Source organism: Ammospiza nelsoni, chromosome 1 (assembly GCF_027579445.1).
Source record: "Ammospiza nelsoni isolate bAmmNel1 chromosome 1, bAmmNel1.pri, whole genome shotgun sequence".
NCBI classification, from domain to species: Eukaryota; Metazoa; Chordata; class Aves; order Passeriformes; family Passerellidae; genus Ammospiza; species Ammospiza nelsoni.
In genome coordinates this window covers 34,666,957-34,694,815 of record NC_080633.1, presented here as the reverse complement: position 1 = coordinate 34,694,815, position 27,859 = coordinate 34,666,957, and the positions used below count along the sequence as shown (strand labels likewise).

Sequence of the window (27,859 nt, the reverse complement as noted above, 5' to 3'; positions counted from 1 at the left end):
CTAACCTTTGTTCTTTAAACTAGAGCATGTTTCCTTTTGTAGCTGTGTGGTATGCCAGGCGTGTTGTGCAGTATTAATTTATTTTTTCAAAACAAAATCTGCATGTTTCTCTGTCCCATCCATGCCAGTTTCTTTGTGTTTTTCCCTCAAGAGCCTTGTTCACTGACAAGGTACAGTCTTCCCTTCTTTTGTTCAGAAGTCAAATAAAAATTGAGAAGTTTCTTGTGCTGATCCCAGAAGTCCTTCAAGGTGTAATTCAGCATTAATTACAAATGACTGAAATTAGATTTGATCCTTGTGGGCTAAAGATAAAATAATAAGCTGTATGTTTGTTGCTATTTTCCCTGGGCTATTAATGTGTTAACAATGCAATTTTAAAGATAATTATTAATTTAGACCAGTACTGGACAGAAATCTTACTGGTAAATGCCTTCCAAGTGAAACTCACAACTTAGCTGTCAATATTTCATTTGTTGTGTATGTATCTTAAATACTATACTGCCTGCCTCTGGAAGTGACTTCAGAACAGTAATATACCTTTAAGTTAGGTATGATTATTTAACAACTAATACCTAATAATATATTTAGAAAATTGTTCAGATCTTTTTCGTGAAGGATGCTTAAGCTGATAATTTTCCATTTTAAAAATGGAAATTATTGTAAATTGTAATATTTTGAGAAACATCAGTTAATCTGATTTCTTTCAAGGTGAGGCTCAGAGGTGCATCCAGTAAGTTTTTTCTTTTTTCCTCAGTCTTTGTCTCTTAATGCCATATATAAGAAAAAGAAAAAAAGTGAGATTTTTGTAATCCTTTCGTATTGTCCCTCCTTAGAAACATGGTAGAGCAATATTTTCTATAGATGCAGGCTTTGTAGTGAGTTGAAGATTTATGAATGGGTTGATGGGATGAAAGCATATTCCCTTTAGAAGATGTTGTGGAGGAACTTCCATGATAGGAGAGCAGTTTTTCTTGTGTTTTCTTTTTTTTTTTTTTTTTTTAATAGCTTAGTTGTGACCAGTGAATGCTAAAACCAAACTCATCAAATATGTCTGACATCTCTTTTTCAGGACGTGTGTAAGCTTATATTGTTTGGTTTTTTTTTTTCTTTATAAGGTAACAGAATCCCCAGCAGATGTAGCAGAAAGAGCAGACAGAATTATTACCATGCTGCCTTCTAGTCCCCATGCAAAAGAAGTTTACACAGGAGGAAATGGCATTCTAAAGTAAGACTTTTTTGTAGTTTGGAGAATTTCCACTTGTACTCAAGGTTTGTCTGATGATTGCTGTTGTTGTAACTCTTCCTGTGCCTTCAGGGCACTTAATTCAATGTTCTCTGTCCTATCACTATTGATATTTCTAATTATATAAGTTCTCTCATACAATGCTGATTTTGAATGGCTTTTGGCTTAAGTATCTATTTAATTTTCAGTAGAATAATAATTTTTGTGCATTTCAGGCAACTTAACTATTATCTGCCTTTTCAGTTGCATGGTTCTTTTGCCATAATGTAATGTACTACACTCAAGTACAACTAGAATATTTGCTGGCAACAATTATTTGCTCAAATACTATTTTCTTTACCTTGAAATCCTATAAATTAAATGTTCTGAAGAGAAACCATTGTGTCTTATGTTGTTTAAAGTGTATTTACATAAAATAGGTGACAAGACTTTCTTGATTTCTACTCTTATTATCTGTTTATTATAAAAAAAAGTACCGTAGTACCGTAAGATTTTGTTTAATGTGACACAGTGTTTTTTAACTTTTGTGGAGGGATTTCCACTGAGCCTTAAATCCATAGTCTGCAGAATTCTAATGCTCAGAGTTTTTGAACTTGCCAAATCAAAAAATAAATACAATTTAAAAATCTGTTCTGGCTGCATGTGCACTGGTCCTGGCAGGCTGACTAAGGCTGCTGGATACCTTTGAGGATTATGTAGGTTCTGAACAGCTATCCAGGTTAATAAGGTAAAGGAAAAAAAAACATACAGAAGACAAAAGTACAGTAGATTATCAAAAAATGATGATGCCTTTTTAGGTATTGGTTGTACAATATTAAGATGCAGTGATAAGAGAATGGAAGTAGACAAGAGGGATTTCTGTTGTTCTTACTATATAAGAATAATTGTTGATTCTCTCCCTTGTTGTCTGTAGTTTAATTTTTCGTAAGGTAGGAGTGAGGAGATCTTCCCTCTTCAGGGAAGATGGGTAATTGGATCAGCCCCACAAAGCTCAGGGAACAGCTGTGGGAGAACTGCCCATGATGGCAGGGGTTTGAAGAACGATTGGCAGTAGTACTGATACAGTACAGCCAGTTAATCTCTTGAGTACATAGATGTGGGAAATCCAGCAGGAATCAGCATGTGGAGAGCAGTCCTATACTGCTGCAGTTTCTCAGCCTCTGCATTAAGAGAAGAAAGTGTGATTTGGCAGTAGTGAATAATTGTGGCTCTGAATGACCTGGTTCTTGCTGACTGGTTTGATTTTCATAATTTTCTGAAGCTTTTAAAGCTTTACAGAGCTTTAACGTGAGGTGTTTAAAGGTTGAGTTAGTCATCCCACTGTCTTACCAAGGAGTCTGTGCCACTGTGCCTTCCTCTAAGCATAAAGGGGAGATGATGTAGTACCTTATCTGCTGCGCTGGTTTTTGTTTGCATGTGTCCAAACTAACTGCAGCAGCACAAGGGATGAGTTTTGTGTATGTGGAACTGTTTGACTCTGGAGTTCCAGTAGGGTCATAATGTATGTATATGCTGAGAGGCTATTTCCAGCAATCTGGGTAATTCAATTAAGTGAAATCCACTGTACTGTCAACAGCATGCAAGGTGCAGTGGATCTCTTTATCTGTCACGAGTAGCTTTAAATGGGACACGTTTTTATGACTGAAAAATTCTGGTGTTCAATTTCATGGTGATTGCTGGTCAGGTGGACTTGAAATCATGGTGCAGTTCAGTGGAAGGAGGGATAAAAATCAACTTTTTTGTTGTGTAGGGCATTTAAAAAGTTAACATTTTTTAAATTTCAAAAATTTTATTGTGTTTTTTAATCAAATAAAGAGCTTTCTTTACTCTTTTCAAGACTTTTTCAAGAGTTTGAAATACAGATCTGCCTAAATGTATTGGCTATCAGTGGGAAACATTTTTCTCCATGCTTCACTTCAAATCTTCAGTGGGCTTTTGTGGTTTTAGTTATGGTCTTTATGTAGAACAAATTGTAGAATGATTAAAATAATACAATCAGACCATTCTGATATAAGAACTTAAGACACTGTATATATAAAAAGAACATTTGATTGTTATATATTAAACTTTAGGCAGTATCAGCAGTTGCTTAGAATGCATCTTAGGTGATCTCTATATTATATACTGCTCAACTTGTGTAATGGCAGATTTTCCTAGTGCAACCTTTTTGTGTAATTTTTTTTAATAGTGTTTAGAATAATATCCTTTTTTGTGTTCAGCTTTTATTGGGCTTTGAGTGGTTCAAAACTGCAGTATACATACTGAGCAGATCTTGCTCAATAAGGTTTAAAACTTTATGTTTATTAGTGTACCAAAACATGTCTGCACATTTGTCATGCTAATGGAAGCCAGTGCCATGGTAATAGTTGTAAATATCTTCTGAAAATAATAATGATAATTATAATTACAATAATAAAACTTTATTTTAGGAAAGTGAAGAAAGGCTCATTGCTAATAGATTCCAGCACTATAGATCCAGCAGTTTCAAAAGAATTAGCCAAAGCTGCTGAAAACACAGGAGCAGTTTTCATGGATGCCCCAGTTTCTGGAGGTAAGTCTTCATCAGCAGTTTACCTCATATTGGACAAGCTGTAAGCTGCTTTTCTTTGCTATATGTACAGTATTCTGTTTTGTTGTTGTTTAATTGCATTACAGATACATATAACAGGAGTATTTTTAGGATTTAGGAATATGCTTTTGTGTTACACTTGGAGAAACAGCTTTCTTGGGTATGGTACAGTGGTCCTTTTAATTTAACTTTCATAAAGTTGCATTTTTATGCAGTTGCTCACATTCCTTTAGCCTCCATCTGTTTCTTCCTGTTAGGGAAAAACTGATTGTCATTAAGCAGTTATGTTGCTTTTTCATTAATTAAAAAGAAGATAATGAAGTGAGGAATATAAGATGTCTTTATCAAAAGAAAACAGAGATTTGTCTGGTTTTTATAACAGCTGAAGAATATGGGTGATAATTGTCTATTCTTAAAAGTTGCTAACTATTGATCTCTGAGTATTTAGTCTGTTGTAAGAAATAATACAGAGCAGGAAAGACTTCTCAAATTGTGGCCAGAGGAGAACAGAAAGATAAATTAATGTTTTGAAAAGAAAACCAAAACTGGTCCTTTCTATTGTTGAATTCTTCTCCAAAATACCTGGAATGAGAAGGTGAGGAAACCTCATTTTATGTGTGACAATCTTAAGGTTTTTACAGTCCAGTCTAAAAGTTAAGGTAACTGGCATTTTGAGAATTCTTTATTTTCCTGATGAATGTCAGTGATGAGCAAAAACTAACAATCTGTTCAATTTTCAACTGGGAACTAAGGCAGGATTTCACTACATACTAGAAGCCAAAATTTTCATCCAAATTCTGTTGTGAACAGAAAGTAGGCAGATCCAGGTAGGTGATATTGAAGAATATAATGGAGAAGACAAGATTCTTGCTTCCCAACCAGAATGTTAGTTCTATTTTATAAAACTAGATAGCTAATCAGCCTGGGAAGAAAAACCACAGAAAAATTGTATTGTGGGCAGATTATGTATCTCTCTGTCCTTCTTTTTAAACACAGCATGGCCTTTTGCTTATCAGTTGGGCAATTCTGACCTATTTCTATGTTGTTTTCTTCAATCCCTTTCTGCCAAGTATGTTATTTTCCTGAAGGAATTATTTACCTTTTAGAAATGTCTATCATTTATTTTTGTCTTTAAGTGTTTGGTGTAAGTCTGACTATAACTACAGAGAAGAAAAGGATAAGTTTGATTCCGAAGCAGCTTTAGTTGTTTAGGGGGTTTTGTTCCTTGAGAAGATGGTAAGGCCAAGACAGAGTTAATGTGATAACATATCTGCTATGAATACAGATGGCTTTTATGGTGTTAGTGGTTTATCTGAATGGTGGCTAGTGTCAGTTACAGATTGAGGGATATCCTGTATAAGGGGGAAAGAATAGACTTAACTTTCTATCCTTAATATATTTGTGAAGCCCAAGGAGTGCTCTGTACAAATCATGTTTAAAGTGGGCACTTGCTAGAAATGTGGAGAAGTTAGGTCTGTTGGAAAAAACCTTTAATGCTATGCTTTGTTATTTCCATCTTTCAGTACCTAACACATCAAGTCTTTGGGGTATTTTTATATGTCCTGACTGCATTGTTGGCCTTCAGACAAAACACTAAATGGAGAAGCATGCTCGGCTCTCCAGAAATTGGCAGGCACTGTGCTGTTGCTGTGCAATGCAATAGAGTTGGCAGGAATTTCAAGGAGAGTGTTTGTGGGACATAGGGAGGAGGAAGAGAAAGCAGCATGCCTGAACTGTCCTCTTTAGAGCTATCTGTTTACTAGCTGTTATTGGCAGACAACTCCACTTGTGTTTTTAGGTATTTGGGTGTTGCCTGATGTTAACATTCATTCACTGTGAACAAATTCACAAACTGAATAATATTTTGAAAATTGCTTGGTCTATAAACTCTAGGGAGAGAGAGCAGTGATTTTAATCCTGTTCTGACATTGCAAATGAATAATCTTTGGGCCTAACATTAGGGCCAGATTTTAGTGGCTTGTTTGCAGTCTTGCCCCCGAAATATTCTTTCTCTTGATCTTTTTCCAGATGGGCCTTCACGCCAACTTAATGCTGTCTTCTTCATATGATTGGCCTATAGCATTTACTTGCAGCTTACAGTCAGGACCCATTAAATAGGAGTTGATGCACCAAGTCACTATAGTATTATTTTGTATTAAGTGACTTCAGAAAATACTTCTCATCCCCATGGTTGCATGCAGATTATGCTGCTAATGCTGTCTAGAGATAGCAATCGCTTTAGCCTGGGATTAGGATCTCTTGCAGGTCCACATGAGAAAGTTGTGTCATGGTTCCCAGTGCTGCCATGGTTTGTGACCTCTTTGTGAGCATGGGAGAAATGGGGAAACATCTTCAAAATCCATGTTTGTTTGTTTGTTTGTTTGTTTTAATCTAGACAGGAAAATTATCTCTTTGCAAAGTTTGGGTTCTTCATCTTGGTATGTATAAAAGTATTTTAAGGCACACATTATCTCAGAAGCATAAAACTGACTCCTGTTGGCACAAGATTCTACTGGCTAAGTACAGGCTCTAAATTTAGCCTTCAAGAATTGTGTCAAATTTGTCCTCCCACTGATTTCAGTAGAAGTATGATACAGATTCTCACCTCATAATCCAGAGCTAATTTCACTAGTGGCTTCACTGACTGCTGTAATAGTTCTCTCCAACTCAGTATAAAGGCTGATTTTTTTTTTTAATTTCTAATGTAATTCTTTCTGTGTTGTAAGCATTGTTAGTGTTCAGATACAGCCTTTTCAACTTCTTTCCCCTTCCACTGACTATTAAAATTTTATCAGCTCTGTATCTGCTCAAAGCACATTGTAGTGCATTCTACTGGAACTTCACAAAAAGATGCGACAACTTGATTTGTTTTTCTGGTTTTGGTGGTATGAAAAAAGATTTTCAATTCTTTTTTTAGTCTGGTTCTTTAAGATCTGATAATGAAACTTTAGATCTTCCTCCTCACTGTATCCTTTAGACAAGAGAGTAGTCAGTTAAAAAGTCAGACTGCTAATTGTTAATAACAGCTGTCATATAGAGAACTGTAGTCATGCTAAAAATGGTAATAAAGAGTAGAATAAAAGATATTTTTTTTAGAAACTGTGCAATGGAGGTGGCTAGAAGAGGTTGTAGTTTCTATTCCAGCTGTCATTTCAAACTGTTTCATCTCAGAGTACTGCTTCCATAAACTTCAGCTGATCATAAAGTGATGGAAACAGTAGTAGTAGTAAGACTAACAAGTTAAGACTTCAGGTCGCTGGTAACATAAAGTACAATATGAGTGCTTGATCATGCATTGCAGACTTACTCCCTGCATGGCCAGATCTCTACTTAATATGGAGCAAAAATTAAAAAAATATTAGAAACACTCAGGAGATATTTTATTTTATTTATTATATTTCAAAGAGCAATATATTTCAGGATACCAAATTTTTTTTTCCTTTTTCATAGAAAGGGCACTTTCCTAAAATAGGAGAAGCGAGTTATGTGTTTCTCTTACTTGAACATTGAAGGCACTTTGTGGTGTGCCTTTTCCAAGGGGAGCAGAGAAGTTAAAACTTTATGCACACTAATATTTGCAAAGATTATTTGAAAGACTCCTTCAGACTAGACTAAAAAATAGGAAATAGGAATGAGTAGTTCAAACATGGCATCTCTTAGCTTGCAAATTCTGTTTTAATAAAGATGCATAATCAATATCTTTGCCAGAATTAAACTAATTTAATAGACCTGTCTTTGTTGGGGAGCCTTGGTAGAGCTACTTGAACTGTCTTCATTAAGTTGTGTCTGCTTTTTTTCTTTAGCTTTGTGCACCTTTAGAGAAGTGCAATCTTATGACTTCATGGGAGAGGAAAACTTGGTGGGTTAATTCAAAATCTCTAATTTGAGACATCATGTATTTTTAAGAAACACAAAGAATAAAATAAGGAATGTCCTGAACTCAGTGGTATAGAGGTTTGGTGTGGTTTTGGCTTTCTGGTCTGGTAATGCAGTGATTGGATCTGTTAGGATCCTTGAAACACTATAAAGTTAGAGCAGGTTCATGAATTTAGAACTAATAATTCTGACCTCTCCCACTCAATAGTAGGTGTTCTTGGCAAGAAAAAACATCTAAATTTATAGTAGTATTTGCTCCATTGTAGATTCTGGATTTATGTTTTTATGCTTTATTTTTAAAGCCCAAATGTGTGTGCTCGGAATGGCCACGATGTTCTCTGTGTTCGTGGTACTGAGCATAACACTTTTACCTCACTTGCTTTGCTGTTCCTCAGTTACTATGTGCCTTGTGTAATTTTTTTTGTTCCTGACATCTTTCCTTATTTCTCTGTTTACATTTTTTGCTGAATGCATTTGATCATATTCAATTTTTGCAAAGTCTGTGATTTAGGGATGGTAGTAGAAATTATGATGTACAACCTTAATACTAAAGGTAGTGTGAAAAATATTACAAGTTCTTCTGAAATTTAGATGAGAGAATATAATGCAGAAAGTAACTGATGACAAAAAAGAGAAGAATTGGCTGAACTGATTTAGGAAGCCGAAATGAGGATGAAGAAATGTTTTGAAATCTGAGATGCTTAAAAAGCTTCTGATTTCTTGTAACTTATGGTTTAAATTATATACCAATACTTGTCTGTCAAAATAAAGCTAGTTTAGTAGATCTCTTTTGTTGGAGAGAAGAAAGAACTGAAAATCTTGAAAATCTTACACATTGGTAAGATGTATATTTTGGCACAGGGAGGGGCGGAAGTATAAACCTTGTGCAAATATCTCTATGTTGGCAGCAGCTGCTGTTTCAGAAGACTTGGGTAGTATGTTTACTTATGTGCTGACTTTGCAAGGCTATTTTTCTTCTGTAAGCCTATTATGCCTTTAGCATTCTCTATAAAATAAAATAAAAGGTAGCAGAAGGTAAGGAGGAATAAACAGATTTATTGAGAGTCATCTAAAAATGTTCACTGGGGTGGAGACAACAATCCTACAATGACTAAAAGGGTGGAATAAATTATTTTATTAAAACATATTGTATATTTTGGCAATAAAATTGTGTGTAGTCTGGCCAAATAGTGACCAATGTGCAGAGAAACCTATCTGTCTCCATTTATTCGAAGGTGTAAAGATGAGTTATTCAGGCTGGCTCAATGGGACATAACCAGGAATAATAGGCTGGAAATCATTAAGGAAAGAAAAATGTGTGCCGTGTCTACCAGGAAAAATGTCCTAACGACATTCTTCATACACTGTGGAATAATTTCCAAAGGAGATGGTTGAAGCCAAACATCTCAACATGCTTTAAACTGTACTGGGCAAAGTGCTAGGAACTATTCTGTAGGGAAAAATCTACGACTGGCAGGAGGATGGCTACATGATCTAATCGGTCTTTTCCATCTCTAATGTCTACAATCCTGTTGTGTTCTCACACATGGTATTCAAAAACAGTTAAAGGAAAGCTGTCCAGATGGAAGTTAGAAATCCCTGTGGCACTCTTTGAAAAAGAGTAAGGAATAACTGCAGAGTTAGAGCCAACATTCCTTCTCTCAGTAAAAATGGTTCTAATATTCACGGCTGCATGTGAGCTCTTACCACATTCCTAATAACTGCTCTGTTTGTTTGTGGATACTTTAATGCTAGTATCTGCCTCTTCCTGTCAAATGTTCTGAGATACCCAGAGTAAGAAATATCTATAAATGCCAGCCTGTCATAAGTCCTAGGGAATAAAAGTTAATTTAATATAATTTTTTAATTTTTGATTTCTTCTCCTAGGAAATGTTTAAAGTTAAGGGGTTGCAGGTGGTGTTTGGAATGTTTCTGGAATGAAGTGATGACTTTGAAGCTTTATACTGAGTTTGTTTTGGTTTTAAACATTCATGGGCTTCTTTTTCTCTCTTTTTGTTCTTTCAATGGAGTGCCTTGTTCAAAGCGTGTATTTTTCACGTAGCCAAAACAACCTAGTGTGATTCCTGTGCTTTTAGGACAGTGGGGATGATGAGCACCAGACCTTAATAATCCCCTGACTCCATATGAGTCCTGATTCTGCCCTGTGCTGAATGTGGATGGTGCAGATGCCAGCAGAGAGCCCAGCCCCAGGCACACCAGAGCGGGAAGTCCGAACTGGAAGGCGCTGCACGGAGCAGACTGGGAGTGCCCTGTGCCTGCACAGTGCCCATCACCAAGGGGACAGACCCCAGCTATGAGCCTTGGAGGTGCCACTGGAGAAAATGCACTTTTCTCTGAATCTTAATAAAAAGCAGTTGTGCTTGTAATTCAGTGTTGCCATAAACAGATTTTTTCAGTCTGTGTGTGGAATTCTTGTTTGTTGGAAAAAAAAAAAACTAAAAGTCCACAGAAACCTGACTAAATGGTTTCAGCTGGGATACGGTTAATTTTGTTCCTAGTAGCTGGTACAATGTCATTTTTATTTGTTTTAGAATGATAATAAAGTTGATAACACATTGATGTTTAGTTGCTGCTAAGTAGTGCTTACTTCAAGTCAAGGACTTTCAGTTTCCCATGCTCTGTCAATAAGGAGTTGCACACCAAGCCAGGAAGGAGCATTGCCAGGGCAGCTGACCTGAACTGGCCAAAGGGTTATATTCCTTTGCATAGAACTCATATAGCTCAGTATGTAAACGGGGAGAATTGCCTGTGATAGCTCAGTATGTAAACTGGGAGAATTGCCTGTGACGGCTGATTGCTGCTCAGGAATGGGCTCAGTGGAGCAACTGTATTGTGCATCACTTATCATTCTTGGGTTTTATTTTGCTCTTTTTGTTGCCTCCCTTTTCATCACCATTTAAAAATTATTATTGATATTATTATTGATATTATTGTTATAATTATTATATTTTATTTCAGTTATTAAACTGTTCTTATGTCAACACATGGATTTTACCTTTTTTATGTTTCTCCTCTCCATCCCACTGAGGAAGGGTGAGGAGTGAATAAGCGAGTGGCTGCATGGTACTTCTTTGCCAGCTGGGGTAAATCACAACTCTTATTTAAATGGATGGGCCACTGAAGACATGGCACAATACAGAATTACATGTTTTATTTTGTCTCTTATTCATCAAGGGAGATCTGCAGATCATACACTAGACATGTGGAAAGAAACATTAACATCCTAACTGTCTGAACCTTAGGACACATCCTGAGTCTTAGGACACATTTTTGCACAAACTGCTCTGTGTTATAGAACGCTCCTTTGAAGGCCTTTTAAACTCTTAAACTAAAGGAGCAAAAAAGAAAAGAAACAAACCCACATGGAGTAAATTTTGCAGGCAGGGACAGCTAACTTTGTCTTGTAGTAGAGGCCTTTGAAAGTAAATCACTTGTTGATCCCCTAAATAGCTGATTCCAGGATGAGTAGGAATGAAAGCTGATCTTCTATTGGCCCTCATCTGGATGGTGCTAACATTCTGGGTTCTTTCTGTTTAATTTTTAAAGTCACAATGATGAGTTGGCCAAGTATTTGGTTTATTTATAACAATATTATCCTATGATCCGGAGCCATTCTAAGTCACTGGATCGTTGCAGAATGTTATCTTGTAGTGGAGGACTTTTTATGTTTTGAAAAGATTCTTAAGTTGTGCGAATAAAGGGGGGGAGAAGGTTCTAGCAGAAGTAATCCCTCTGCACTTGAAACAAATACCTGAAAATTATGCCATATTTGCAGTGTTTAGGTTAGTACTGCCCATTGTGAGATATTCAGTAGATTGAGCTTGTGTCCTTAGCAGAACAGCTCCTGGTTAATCCACAGGAAACACGTAGAAATACCAAGATTTCCTAATTCTTCTTCCTTCAACCACATTTAAAAAAAAAACCATTGTTTGTATCATGAAATAAAACAGTAAGGGAAAGAGTATTGCCTTTTACCATTAATAAATATTTAGAATCCAGCTGTCAGCATACAAACTATTCAAATGTTCACCTTTTGGTTTGTCCAACAGTATTTAGTCCTGTTGGTTCACCACTTCAGTCTACTGAAAAGTGGAGAACAGAGGAGAGTCTTGCAGTTCTGGAGCTGAAGAAACAGTTTTTAACTACAGTTCTCTTCATGCCAAGCACAACATAGGAGCTGAAGTGGGAAAAAAATGATTTACTGCACTGTATTTGACCTATAATTTTAACCCTTAAAATTTGGTACTTATTTTATTTTCTGTAATTTTGCTGGGAAAAAATCCCATTGTGTGGGATTTTATAAGCCTTATACAGCTTTAAGTGGAGCTCTTTGTAAGAGAAAATTAAGAGATGGCTTGATGGGAACAGAGTAATGTATAGAAATGTTACCCTGATGCCATACCTTCTGTTTCTGTTCCTGATTCTGTAAGTAGTTGTGTTTTAATTATCCTGTGTTGTGGAAGAATGTTAAATTATTTGTGGTAAAATGGGGGGAGCCATGTGAAACACTGTGGAACACTTTAAACTCTTTATGTATTTTAAATCCACATAGTGGTATATGATTGATAGTGTCCCGATATGTTGCTTGTCTGCTGTTAAACTAACAGGGTTAGAGGTGTTTTTTTTTAATGTGAAGCTTAGCAAGTTGACAGGAATACTAATCTGACCTGTAATTATTATCCATTTGCTTTATTTAATGAGTTGCTTCAAACTGGATGATCCTAGTTACTCAGTAACCATATAGTTTAACCATAAGTAGTCAGAAATGTGCATTTTGGCTGTCATCTTGTTTTCAGTCTGTGTTTCCATTGCTTTCTGATAATGTATGGTGGGAATGTGTGGTTTGTGGCTCTTAAGTGTGTTTGCCATAGGGAGTACAAGAAAAGTCACGTTGACTTTTAGCTTTGGCTGAGGAGCATACTAGTATTTTATTTGTGCTAGATTTCTTGAGTTTGCTTAAAATTGTGGATTTCATTATGAAACTGACATATGACTATACATTGTTAGCAGTTCCAGCTTGGTTGATTTCTGAGGTCCAACATTTTTCATTTTTCTGATTAAACTACTTCCAGAATTGCTACAATTGCTAGTTATCTGAAAGCAGTATTTGGTAGCAGCTAGATGCTTTTTGTCTTGAATAATTTTATGTCACAGGAATAACAGCAATTTCCTTCCTCTTTTAAAAGTTGAAGGACAGCTGAAGAAAGGAACCTTCAGTAGGTTATCTGCAAGTGAAACGCTGTTGTGGTAGAGCCCTATATAGTAAACTAGGAATGTGTCTAACTTTCCTCTTTCTGCAGATGCTCATCTTAGGATTTATATTAGTGGGGAGTTAGGGGTGAGGCTGGGGCAGTGGTAGGCTTTTGTAGCGGAAGCACTAAATGAGAAACTGATGTGAATTTGGCAAGCTGGAGAGTTCCTGAGATAGAGCATCCTCTTAACAGCTTCAGCCTGAGTCTTGGCTGCCTCAGAGGGCTCCCACCCTGTCCAAGATGGAAGTTCCTGCAGAGAGCCCTAATAGCATCTCTCCCTGCCTCAACGAATCATTTTAAGGCATGGGGCTTAACTGCTGTGAAACAATGCAGCAAATTCCTCCCAGGACCAAAATGAACATACATGATCACCTAAGTGCATCAATCCACTTGCAGAACAAGCTGAACTATAGAAAAGCATTTCTATTAGTAGTGCAACAACTGGCACACCTATTAAAGAAGAAGTTGGTTAATCTGTTACTGTTTGGTCACTGGTACTTTTTTTCCCTCTGTATTAATATGCTTAGCAATTCTTAACACTAAATGTGACTATGTGCACTTACTTAGTATGTTGTTTTCTTTAGTAGACAATTACACCAATCTTGAATGGAGCATTTTTTTTTGTTACTGGGGTAGAGGAATCATAGGAGATTGAAACAGTAGGCAGCAAAGCTTGTTAAGGAGGTTTTTATTTTACAAGCCCTCAAGAATTCAGAATATGGCTTGCTTACTACTTTAAAAAGTCCAAATGTCCTTATAGACTCCATTCCAGAGCCAGCATCAAATCTATGCTATACTTGTCTAAAAATCCAAACGTGCGCTCTTGGCTGTTACTGTTTACTGAATCAGAACCCTACTGTTTCTACTTGCACTGTATCTAATTTATCGTAAGTGACCGCAAAAACTAGAATTATTTATATATTGGCACCTAACAGCTCCACTATAGTTAAGGGTCTGTTGGCATTTCCATTATAAACCTTCCTTTGAGAGGTTTATAACTTGGCGGTTTTACTTTTGCTTCAGGCTCAAGTGTGCCATTTTCATCCAAGCACAAATTCTTCTACAGAATCTCATTTAAATCAGTTTGGCCATTATTTATTTTAGAGTGTGTACGTTGGAGAGTGGACGGGAACACACTATTTAATTTTGGTTTCAGAAGCTTTTTGGTCAGACTATATAATGAAAGAAAAATGGTGCTTTTTATTTTAATTTGTAGGGACTTAAGCCTTCCTTGGATGTGTTGGAGGTACTAAGCCCATGCTTTTTCTGGTTTCTGCCAATGCTCACATGCAGCACATCCACTCCCGCTCATCCACCACCCATCTTGCCTGCCCCTGCCCAATGACATGTTTTGAGGAAGCATCCCCAGGATTCTGGCAGAGAAAGCTCTTTTGGGGAAGTGGATGAAGTAACATACAATGGGTGTCCTGTTGAGAGGCCTTAGGCCAACCAGTCCAACCGAGGAAGCAGATGGAGCTTAATTGGAAAAAGACGGGCAGAGTGCAGTTGTCAGTCAAATGTAACCCTATGTGGTTTAGAGTGGCATTTCCTATGGCTCTGCCATTTCTTGTGGGATCTCTGTAAATTACTACTTGGGTGCAGTAATTCTGAGAGTCTAAAAGTGGCATGAGTTGCCGTTTTCCCTTGCCCCTGAACGCTCAATCACAGAGGATTTCAACACTTTCTAGTCAGAAATTCTTGCCATAGTACTCTATTATTATGCTAATTAAATTCTTGCCACATGAATAATAGGTATCTATAATGTTTCAATAGTAATCATAGTAATGAAGTACCACTGTTCTTTTGCACAGTGATTTAAGAGTACAAAGAAGGGAAATGGTGTACAGAGAGGTAGAAGCTTTTATTAGACCAAATAATACAGCTGAAAATAGAAAACAAGTTTCTGAGTCAATTCTTTCACCACATTACACAAGAAGCAGTGAAGTACAATAGTGTTTGTTAGTTTTTTCCTTTGCTATTGAATTACAAGAAAAAGCTAGTCAATGGAAAACAAAGTAGGGAGAGAATATGTGGTTTGGCAGCTTCTTGTGTACTCATCCTTTTGGGATCTTTTATTTCAGGTAATTCATGCAGATTACTGATTGGACAGACAAGTAATGAAAATGCTTTGTTATATTTTGTCTTCTGTTTTATTAGCAAAACGTAAAAGGGGAGCATAAGTATAATTATTGCAGCAGATACAAACAGCTTTTTGCATCATAAAACATTAGATCCCATTGAAGTGTTTGAAAGTCTTCTCTGTCTTGCTTTCCTCTGTCTAATTCCAGAGGTTAGTGAATTCATAGGTCAGGCATTCCAAATCTTAAATGTTTTAGGGACAACTAATTTTAAATTTTATTGGTCAATTTTTAGTTTGTTGGTATTAGCACTTAGAAGCACGGAAGACTAAAAGTTTAGTATTTATTAAAACCTGCAAATTTCAGCTTTGGAACCCGGAAACAGAAGCTTAAATAAGCATCAAATATCACAAGACGTGATTAGTTGATCACTATCAAAACATATTTTAATAACTTTTTCCCTGGTGTCCCTTTATTGCTAAGGACCAAGAACTATAAGCTATATACAGTAAAGGCAAAGAAAATTGTTAGAAATACTTTAATAGAACATATCTACAAAGTCTAATTCAACACATAACATTAGACATGTGTTTAAGTCTGTCCAATTGAATGGGAATTTAGTGCAAGTTGAAGAGGTGTGTCCTTGGTGTCTGTTAAGTATCTGTGGTGTAATCTCTCTGTCTTACTACTGAGCTGTTGTCTTTCAGATTCCAAGGTTGCAAAGCACCGTGTAGAACTGACATCCTGGGCGTGACTTGATTGGACTTTTCATGCAACTATAAGCTAATTCTTTCATTTATTTGGCAATATCCTTCATCCCCAACTAAACATACAGGATTTTTTTATTTGGTGACACCTAAGTTCAAGGTTTTATTGTTTGCTATTTCCAGCAGCTAACTTTGTTGCTATATTATTTAAACTCTGTTGACATATAACTTAGTACAATGACTTATACTCCTGTCTTGGAAATGAGATCATATTGAGTTAAAATATTTTATGGTTGTTTTCAAAGCACATCTGCAAACATGACCTTGAAACAGAACTAAGTATTTAGGCTTTGCAAGTTGTTACATTTCATTACTGCTCTATTTCTCTATCTTAAGCACAGCAATGGCTGACTCACTTTAAATTGTGTCACTCACTTCCTAACCTTCTAATTGAAGAAGAAATAATGTCCATTTTTCATCTCACTTCAGCAGTAGGAATACTGCTGTTTCTCATGAGGCAGAGCTGGGAGTGAGCATTTTTGAATCTCTTATCACTTTATTCTCTATCACATCCACACTGGCGATAAAATAAGACACATTTTCTAAATTCAAGGTGTTGCTCTGGATTTCCAATGACAAAATAAGTCAATTCTCCCTTCCCACCAAAATACAGTATTTTGGTGGGAAAGGAGAATTGGAGAAGGTTTATTACCTGAAAGGTACTTTTCTGTAAGTGCATGGCATGGATTGCAATTTCAAAGGAGTGTTTCTTTTATTGATGGATGGCTTTAGCAAAGTGTTTTAACTGTTCCTAATGCTGGTGTAGGTTATTGAAACTACTGACACTTTGCAACTTTGTCGAGGGTTAACTGGAACATGCCCCTGTACTGACAGCTCTTTCTAAGAGGGTAACTCCCTGCATCTGGTCACCTCTGTCTGTTGCTTCAGTTGGATCTGAACTTCCAAAGCTGATGTGGTTTTGGAGGGCAATACCACTTGAATAGCTGGAGCTAGTTTGTGCCATCATTTCATTGCCTCCCCAGTCAGATACTTCTGAGGGAAGTTTAATGGTCACTATGAATATGTATTTACTGTGATGATAGAACTCCATAGGTTTTATGGATTTAAGTAAACTGCATGGAAATTAAACTTTGGGAGGGAAAAATAATCTGCAAAAGTTACAGTTCATCCATGAAGGCCCTGTTTGCAAGTGTTGCACATGGGCTTTAACATTTTTCTTTTCCTTAAAAAACAGACAAAAGTAAATAGACTAAAATGTGTCCAGAAAGTTGTAAACATGCTCCCAAAAAAACAGCTTCTGATTTTCTTTTTTGTGTTTCAATTTTCATATATTTGTGAAAACCTCTGAAATTTTTCACACTGTTTAGGAATTGTTAATATCGGCTCTCAACTTACCTGTCTTTAATTGTACTTGTGCACTATACAAGGGTTTTCAAAAGTGTACAAGTGTTTCACTTTCAAAAGTGTTCCAGTTAAGTTCAGTGGGAGATTATTTCAAAAAATAAAACCTGTGGTTTAAATTTGAAGTTACAGGACTAAGACATATAATAAATCTGATGTATTTAATTGATGATAATTAAAATGCTGTCAACAAATTTAAATAACTGCTGCTCCTTGTATTGACTCCATGTACAGCTCAGTTAGCAGCAATTTCTTAGTCTGAGCTTCTTAACGAGCAGAAATGTTTCAAAATTAGTTTTGTGAACTTTTTTCCTGCTTTCCCTAGTACTGTATTATATTTCAGATCTCTTATTCATGTAGAAATGTAAATAAGGATCTAATTACAGTTCTTCACTTAATACTAAGCCAAATGCTTGGCATAACGTTCGTCATAAAGTTTTCTCTTCTTTGCCATGACCTTAATTTCACCTAAAATTTCTACAGGGATTGCAATGGCTTAGGCTCAGAGGAGTCCTTGTCTGTCATTTGGTGGCTGCTTGATGTGTCTGTGTTTTGCATGACATCACAGTGTCTGTACTATCAGTTCCTAACAAAGACAGAACTAGTTCCACATGTTTCAATGGACTTTGCACTAATCTGCTTCCATACACTCAGTGGAGTGGCAGAGGCATCTAAGACGTGGTGTTGCTCATTTTAAATAATACTTGCTGGAAATGCAGTAGGTTTAAGATATCACCGTCTGTTTCATTAGAAATCCATTTAAAATACTAATCATAATTTGTGTTCCCTCATTCTTTCCACACTTAGGGGTGTTACCTGGGTTTGGAATAGACAGCTGTCTCAAAACACTATCCGCATTTTTAAAGTAATAAGAACTCTTGGCAGACACTGGAACAATTAATTGGCTTTTTCAGCCAAGTCAGGTTAGGAAAGTATTTTGTGGGGAGGGGGCTGGGAGGAGGGGAATATAACATCCTGGTTTCAAGTTTGACTTCTGTTAACTCTTTAGGAATGGTAGTCAGACTTCTTGCTAAGCACAGTGCTCTCCATTTCTGACAAATGTGGAATTTATTCAAGAGAAAAGTTTCTAATATACAGGACAAATATGCTTTATTAGAAGGAGTTGCCTGGCATGAGGTGGAAAGTGCTAAATCTAAATCTTGAAGGATTTAAAAATCTCTGAGGTGAAATAAGCATTAGAATATGTATTAAAGAAGTCTAACCTCCTCTAGTCTATATGTTTAGAAAAGAATGAGGAAGCTGGCATCTGAGGCACAGGGTGGTGATACCTTCCTGTTGAGTTAGAGTAAAATATTTCCATGCTGGACTTGCTCACCACATTCAATATCTTGACTTATCCACGGATGCTTGGTTAATATTTAATTTCCAGCTCCATAGCTTTGTTTATTTTCATTCCAAAAACAGAACAAGTACTAAACATCAAATTTTAATTACCTGTATGTCCTTGCATTCCTGAAATGTTTTGTTTGAAATATCGGAAATGTCACACGGTCTGCTTTTTCACAATTCTGTGTATGTTCTGGTGCCAGTGGATCAATTTATAGCAAAGAATTTTCAACGCAATAGCTTTTAACAGTTGGTTGCCCTTGTTCTGAAGACTGTTTGTTTGTTTGTTTCAATTGTCCTTTATGGAGTAAACTACTAGTAGTTTAGACTGGAAACTGTAAAGTTAAACTTTTTGGAATCATTACTGCCCCAAGTGGGAATATAAACCATATTGAACAAAATTTATTTAGCCTATTAAAAAGTCAGCCTAAAACTACATTTAATTAGTTTACACTATTACATCACTTCTAGTGGGGAGTAGAACTTAGGCAGAGTAAAAGGAGCTCTATCAGGTGAGCTGACTGTGGCCCATATGGGGCTTTAAGATAATGATGAGTTTAAATTTCCTCTTAGAGCTAAGTGAGAATAAAACTGGAGGCAATAAATACTCTTGGCCAAAGCCATTAAATGAAAAAGCTGGGAATTCTCCAGCTCTTGACTTAAATTGTTTGTTTATCAGCTGGCGCCTAGTCTGGAGTCAAGAGCTGGAGATTTCTATCTGTGACAGAACTTTGAAACTCTTGCAGAACACTTTCATTTTAACTTAAGGTAACTTGAGTTTATAGCTTTGGCTTTAAAGATTACTAATGATTTACTCATTTCCTTACCATTTAACCAGAGAGGACTTTTTCCCAGGAAGGGATCTGTGTTTATTTAGGGCCTTTGTCTGCGGAGGGATTAAAAGGCAGCCCACCAGCATTGTGAACTTGATGGTAATAAAAGGTCACCAACACACACCATAAAAACGTTCTTACTATGGAATTAATTATACAGTGTAATTTTACAAAGCATTTCAGTAACCCTTCTTTTAGACTTCTGCTGCATTTGATTTTTCCCCAAGTAGGGAAAACTTCAACTTTAGGCATTTATTGTGTGAATTAGACCCTGTGTGTATGTGTGCAACCCTTTACGGTGTAATATACTCATCAGCAAGTTCAACTCACAACTGAAATCAATTGTAAAATTCCTGTTGAAGTTGGATCTCGACATGCGAACTTTAAAACTTAAAATACCATGCACTGGGAGCAACAGAATGAAAAAAAGACTTGTTAGCCAAGAAATGCAAATTATTAACTTAAACATTGTTGCTGTGTTTGGCATTTTTATAGAATATTGCATGTTTTCCAAGCCGTTAAGCACTGTTCAAAGCATCCTCTTATTTTTTCGAAACCACCAGGTGGCATTGCAGCCCAGCCTGCTCAAAACTGACAATTTATAATTTATAAAGATTTGTATGGAAGGCATTTCCTTCCTTCATCCCATTAATATGCCGTAACTATTAGGGCTTAATTTATAATATCTTATAATGATGTTTAATATTCCTAAATGCCAGATTGATTTAATTCTAGATTTTTATAATTTTTTTGCAACAGTAAAATATTAAAGATGTTATGTCAGGGTATCAAGAAAACATGTTTTGCTTTGGTAACATAATAGCAATAGAATTGTGTTCTATTTAATGAATTATCATAAGTTCATCCACAGTGAAGGTCATAATTTCTGAAAAGCTGTGGAATGGAAGATGCCTGTGGAACAGGCATAGAAGAACACACAGAAAATCCACGTGGTTTTCTGTATCCAGTGCAAAGATATTTTGTTGTATTCTAGATAGAGATGAAAAAGTACAATTATGAAGTTGGGGTTTTTTCCTCTTTTGTCTTAAAAAGATATCCTTCTTCCATTTCCCATTATCAGTTTTGAATTACCCATTTAATCATGCCCTCCATTCTCTTATAAATGGACAAAAGAAAGCACATACCCATGAAAAATAACTTGTAATTCATATTTCACCAATTAAATTAAATAGGTATTAACATGTATCATGTTTGATAAATTTAATGCAACAACCTTGTCAAGTCCATAATAAACCTCTAGTTTGATTAAGGAGGATTTTTTACCCCCAGTTTTGTATTTTGCATTTTTTGGATATATACTTTTATGCTTTCTCCTGAAAGGTATGAATGTAAAGTGCTAATGCAGTAATTTTTCCACAGTTTTGCTAAGTGCCAGTCCTCTTGAGCTAGTGCCCTTTTTCTTAGGCCATTAAATGGGCATAACCCATTTTAAGGAATGTATATGTTTTCAAAGTAAGTGTCTCTGGCCTCCCACCTCGTCGAAATCCAAACATACATGTTTTGCTGTAGTCTGAGTATCTGAGACGCAGCATAACTGTGATACTAAAAATTCAGATGCTAAGGGAATAAGCAAAACCCCATGTTATAATTTAGGTAATGCTTTCGGTAAATCCTACTTTAACTCTGATTTCTTCACTAAGAAATCTAGTAGAAGAGGTAATTGAGGTTTTTGACCCTGGATATTAAACTTTTAAACTTGATACAACAGTCTGCCTCTACGCTTTGTTGTACACTGATATTGCTACTTACTTAACATCAAAAAGCTGTGGTAGTTTGCCTTTATAGATTGCGCCTGTGTTCTGGAATTGCCTCCTGCTGTCCTTGAACTGTTTCTTAGTTTAACGTGTTAGATTTTCTCATCAAAGCTTTTAAGCATCATGTTTAGTTAACACTTGTTCTATCAAATCTGATACAGTACACGAGTTTGGAATAAAACTGTTATTTTCATTACCAAACACGATAGCTTGACAGGCCCCTTTGCCAGCACATCATGGGTTTTTCTGTAATGATATGCACATGCAGATTTTACATCGCACGTAATTTTTGTATTTGCCCAGTTCGCAGTCATTGCTCTAGGACTAGAGTAAATGACTGGTTTTTGCCAAGATTCCTGAAGTAAACTAGCCTCATTAAAAATAATGGTTGCTGAGGAAAAAATCTCTGTAAGTTGAAGCAGTTTGCTTTTAGATCTGTTTCACCATAACAGAGCTTTGATTCCGTCTATGGTTCCATTCAGTGTGACACCACTTCTGATGAGAGCTGCTATAGGATTCACAGCACAGAAATGAAAACAAGAATCTCTGGACGAAGGATAAAACATGTAGAATAATTAGTATCCATTTAAGATTGGATGCATCTCATGAGGTAGCTAGATAAAAATTGGGGAATGGGGAAAGAAAGGATGAGAACACAGTAATAAAATGTCTTTTAATATCTTCAGAAAACAGAAATTCCCTTAGACTTTTCATTTGACTTGAGTAATGTGTGTATGTGTGTATACCTAGTCTGTCAAAACCATGGCACTGTTGTGTATTGCTTTATCTGTTTTTAAAACAGTTTGAGAATCTTATTTTTCAAAATAGCAAATTCAATACAAGTATGTAATGGGAGTGTTCAATTACTATAATCACAGCTACCATCATTTTAGAGTGCCTAGATTCTATAGTATTTGTGTTCTTACTGCTTTAAACTTCATAAGAGTTATTTCGTACATACATGCTTATATTATTTTCATCCTTCTCTTTGTGAATAACTTTAGCTTCAGTCAGTAAAAATAGAAATACTTAAATATGTAGCACATACTCTTTAGAAAATTTGAAAACTGTTTGGCTGCTTTATTGTAAAAAATTTGGGGGTTTTAAGGTATATCTACATGTGGAGAAAGGATGTGCATATGTTCCTAGTAATATTTTGTTTTAACATGAAGTTTCAAAAAGTACAGAAAGACCTTTTCATAAGGAGGAAAAATGTCTGTGTGTTCCAAAAAAGTCTCAGATTTGTAGCAGATATATTGGATGTACTACTAAAATAAAAACAAAATTCAATTTTATTTCATTGAAAAAAACCCACTAGTTAGTGGCAAAATAAAGAGACCACACTAATGATAAACATATGAAGCTTCTAACCCCTGGTTTGTATTCCAGCTCATAGCTGCTTGGAAGTTAATATAGAGGAAGAAATTTAAGCTGCTTTTTTAGGAAGCGTCCTCGAGCTTTGCAGTATATGCCTTGGAGCACTCTATTTAGCATTTTCCGGGATTAGAGAATGACCATTTTAAAACTTGGGTGTAAATTAAATACGGAGATTACGAGGTATAATGAAGCAGGACTGAGAACAGGTTAGAGCAGTGTGGGAAGAGCAAGAAGTGTGGGAACTTCTCAAAGGTCAGTCCTGTTACTCATTTCAGAAGTCTTTGTCCTGTTGTTATACCTTACCTTTGCTCAGGGCTGTGCCTGGCCAGATGAAGTGTGACAAGATTGCAGAACTTCTCCCTGCCTGGACACTGAGTAACTGATAAGAAAAGCTCTTCTATGGGGAAGTGGGGTGTAAGAAAAGCTCTTCTATGGGGAAGTGAGGTGTAGGCTGAAGCATTTGTGAAGCAAGTGATTGCGATGTTGAACAGTGAGGGAAACACTGCTATTGGAATATTCAAGAGCAACGGGAATATAAAATCCTAATTCTTTCATGGTCTTCTTGTTGCCCACCTCAATGGACAAGAAGGAAAGAAGGGAAGTTGTCAGATAAGATCTTTTATGTGTGTGTTTTGTTGTCTGTTTCAGATTATTACTCTATTTAAAAAGCTGAAAAGAACCTAACTTGTTAGAGCGACAGGTGAGGGATTTCCTCTAGTGGAGGAATAATACACATCCTGGAAGAGCATGCATTTCTGTTCTCTACTGGTTTGTAAACAATGTGACTGATAGAAATGCTTTTGGTATTTTTTGTTTGTTTGTTTTCTGAAAAATAAAGTACCTGTTAAATAAGGTGACAGCCAGTAAGCTGAAAACACTCAGTCTTAAATCCTTAAATACATCATTGCTTGTTCCTATTTTGACATTTTAATGACTTCAGAAGTAATGTTTAAAGCAGTTATAGTGTACATAAACTGTTTAAAGTTCTTGCCTATGGACTATATCCTTTTCAGGAGCTAGTAGATAGGACATGCTAAATAGCATGCATGTGCATGTTTATATCTGTGTTCTTTTCTCTTATCTTACAGTGCCCTACCTTATATATCAGAAATGGCCCAATAAAATGAACAACAAAATGCGTAAAATTTCCTTACAACAACAAGAACTTAAAATAACCATTTTATAATGCCAATGAGGTAGCTGACTGTGTGTGTTATTGGGTAATAAGATATTCTCTCATGTGTTTACTGCATTCAACCTTCAACACAAATATGTATTGAAGCCATAAAATGACAGTAATTGTAGTAGCATACACCTTATGTTCCTGCTGAATTATTTCTATTGCATTAATGATTCTGAAATAATGTTTGTTGCTACTATATGTTGCTACTATAAAAAATTTATAGAAAGGAGAATTAATAGATTTTCAGTTTGTCAGTAACAACTTTGGAATCTCGAATTTTGTATCTGTGTAAAATAATTTAATGGTTAAAAGATGAAGCACTACAAGGTCTCAAAAGACTGAGACAACTTTGAAATTATTTATATACTAATCATGCTTATATTTATAATGTATAATATTATACAAAACTGAGATTAATAGGATAGGACAATGGAAAAAATACTTGTCACCATTTTTTTGCAAAAGTAGCATTCTTTGTCAGTTCCACAAAGTGTATTGAATGAGGGCGATTGTGCTTTAAATATAGTATAAACATTTCATGTTTTTTAGTAGTGTCAGCTTTTATAATATTTTCAATAAAAAATAATTTCTTTTTAGCTTAAAAAAATATTTTTATCTGTATTGCTAGACTGTAGGAAACTTGTTATTTTGATGGTTTTGAAGAAAAATTTGCCAGCATTTGCATCTCACACATTAGATGAAATCACAGTGCCACAGAATTAGATTTTAATATTTAATAATCTTTTATTATTTAACAATCTTCCTTATGTTTTTCTACTCTGTCTCATCTCACTGTAGAATGTGTCTATGTTTGTCTGTTAACTTTATTTTTCTTTTGAGTGACACACATGTCTCATGTATTATGAAAATAATCTGTATCCTTTGAAGATCAGTAGAGTAAGAGTAATCTACAGGAGGAGTACCAAAGAGTTGGAGTAACCAGTACTTTGTCTCAGTTGCTGTCTTCTGGTTCCTTCCCACTCACCCCTTGGTTAGAGCTGTAAATACTGAATGACACTGAGCTACTGAACAGTGTGGTTTTCTTCTGACAGCCCAACTCGAATGTCTGGGGCCATGGTGATAAAAAATGAGGATGGAAATGTATGTGCTTCCCAGTAAAACTGAATAGGCAGGTAAAGTGTTGGAGATTGTTTTGGAGAAGAACATTTTCTGAAGGCAGGAAGCCAAAAAGCGGGGAGAAATAGGACTGTCCTAGAAAGCTTAGCTTTCTCATCACATTTCTTGAGGAGAAGCAGTACTCAACTTTTATGGGGAAAATTTTTCCAAGAAGAGAGAGCAGTGTGCTGAAGATGCCACTTTGCATCCCATGGTTTTCTTCATGTAGTCTCTGAAGTATGCAGCCCTTCTAGAGAGGTATGCTCTGAAGAGGTATATCTAAGTAGAAAATACTGTAATGAGTATTGGGGGAAGAGTGTGACACTGCTGAACTGTGGACTGCCAAAAAAACCCAAATCCTGAAGTGTCTTCCATGTAGGTGAGGTGATCCAGGGTTACTAAGTGGAACCAGGAAGGCAGTCACAGGGGAGAGAGGGAACTCTATGCATATGGATGCTGGCTTGGAGAGCTCTCTGCTGATGAACTCCAAGTGCCAGGGATTCATGCCTCTCACCAAATGAAGAATGGGAAGTTTTTGCATCTCGTTTTTTTGGGAGGAGTTTGTCTGAATGAGATATTACACTGTAAAGGAATAGCTTTGTTAATGACTACAGACCTGTTGGATAAGAATATGATCACCTCAGGGCTTAGCCATGGGCACAAACAACCTGAGAAAACATTGCAGAAAATTAGAAAATCTAGAAAGCACTATTAATTAGCACATCCCAGACTGCTTCTTGCATGCAAAGGCTGTTCTGAAATCCAGTCTGTTCAAGGGGGATGTTTCTGTTGCTCATTGGGAAGGAAATACCAGCATACTGTCCTGGTGTCTCATTTTCTGAGAATCCCTGGTTTATAGGGACGTCTGGAGGTTCTCTAGTCCAGCCTCCCTCTCAAAGAAAGACTGTTGCCAAGACTGGATGATTTAGGCTGTGGTTTTCTTAGGCCTTGACTTGAAAATCTTCAAGGGTGGAGATTCCACCACCCTTGTCTGGTTAAGCAGCTTCAGTGACAAACTGTTCCCAGTGAAGAGGTTTTGTAGCCAGCATGCAGAGGTCAGATACAGAATTATATCTCAGAATTCTAGGGAAAAGAAGAATGAAAACTCTGTAGATACACTTTTATAGTCAGTCCTGATATTTTTGAGGTGTGACAGATTTTAATTCTGTGTCTTGTTTCATACACACTATACTCTAGATGTATTTTTGGAATTTTAAACATAGCAGTTCTGAGTCTCAGAATTAGTCTTAAAATATGAAACATTGCCAGTGATCCAAAGATATATGTAGCTAGACCTACGATTTTCATTTTTGAAGTAGTTTTGAAAATAGGCTTTCCATGTCAAGTTATGTTTGGGATGCAGAATTTGGACAAATTGATACCCGATCCTGTCATTTCTTTGATCATCTGCTTCTCACTGCATGGATTCAACCACAAATATAGTGGCTTGTCTATTTGAATAGATAGTGCCAAAGCCAGAGAAAATTAAATAGGCAATATAATTATTTCTCTGGCTCTGACAGCCTACAGTGAACTGTTGACATATTTAGTCAATCACCTCCTCACCTTTCTCTGAAAGTGGAAAAATGATATGATAGAACAACCATAGCAAACCCATAGCAAAGCATTCGTTACATGGATATTTCATGGCCTGACCATATGAAACCATTTTCTTACAGATGGGTCATTTCATCACAAGGAAAAGAGCTTCTATTCTTCAATCAGTTCTTTTTTTGTGTGTGCTAGCATTAAGTCCTGGGAATTCCTTAGTGGAGGAAGTCTAGTAATTATCTCTTTGCTGTCAAAGAGCTAGTCTAGTTGATGCTTGGTTTTTGCAATGTCTGATGTCAAGGTTCCATACCAGTAATTAGTACCAACACTTCCCACATTCTGAATTTATGGCACTGTGACCACATTTTTACATATGTTGAGGGATACTTCAGTAACCCTCTTAACATGAAGATATTAAGAAATATGCTCTGTTATCTTTTCCTAGAAATTTAGTTTGCTGCATTTTTGTTTTTTGCTCTCTGGCAGCAAGTGTAATTACATCAAATAGTGTTATTTTGCAGTGCTTTTCATTATTAATGATTTTTAAAAGAACTGTGCCTGACATCCTGCCAATATCATGGGGAAATGCAAAATAACTTCTGTTGAAATTGCTTTTCAGTGTTAGAAGGTACTAAGTGGCCAGATAAAATGAAATCTTTGGCCTGGAGGTCTGTTGGAATGCAAGATATTTAAATTGATAATGCCACAGATACTCTCCAGATAAGTACTTGTTGCTAGTGGCATTTATTTTCAGTCAGCCATATTTGATTTGAGTGCTGGTTCTGGTTTACCTCCTTTTAACTTTGAGAAAGGTGAGTGATTGTCAAGAATAAATATAAAGAAAATGTGATTCTGGGCTTCCCTTTGCATATTTCTGATGTTTCACCTGTGCTATTTCATTGGCTTTCCTACAGACTGTAAATGCTGTTCAAGTGAGAGTTTTAAAGAATATTTAACATCTCATTTAAATGATTTGTGCTGCATTCTTCACTAAAAACACCCAAGAGTATCAGGAGGTAAGGATTAAACTCATAGGTTTTCTCCAAGTCCAGAGCTGAAGTACAGATAATAGAGGTGGTTTTTCATACCTCATTGGTGTCCATCTAGTTTGATGACATCTGTACAGTTTGTTCTCATGGGAAGTAATCTCCCCAGCAGATCTGCTGGAAGGAACCTCTGTGCCTCTTCAGGTTAATAAAAGATCTAAATAAAAATCTATCTGTGCATGGATATGGGGATTACTGTTGGAGTTGACAATAAAGAAAACTTTGCTTTAAAGGTTTGAAAATGTTACTGGAGAAGTACTGCTTGGGTAAATGTTGTTACTCACCAGGGTGATGAATCTTAAGGAATATTTCACTTCATTCCACCTGACATAGCCTCCAGTGCCTGAGTTTACCAGTATTTCCAGAACACCTAGAGCTCAAGCATCCTTCTGTACATAACTCACAGAGAGCTAAGGTGACTTTACCAAAGTTCATCTATTCCCTTCTCTGGTGGCTAGGAAGA

General features: G+C 36.2%; 1 protein-coding gene across 1 annotated transcript in view; it reads left to right on the top strand.

Annotated features, from left to right (window-relative positions):
• HIBADH (3-hydroxyisobutyrate dehydrogenase) overlaps positions 1-27,859 on the top strand; it is an 85,730-nt gene that overhangs the window by 11,682 nt on the left and 46,189 nt on the right. Inside the window, exons 3-4 of the mRNA XM_059469484.1 lie at positions 1,116-1,225; positions 3,673-3,794. Of these exons, the coding sequence (XP_059325467.1) occupies positions 1,116-1,225; positions 3,673-3,794 (232 nt within the window). The remainder of the gene's footprint in view (positions 1-1,115; positions 1,226-3,672; positions 3,795-27,859) is intronic.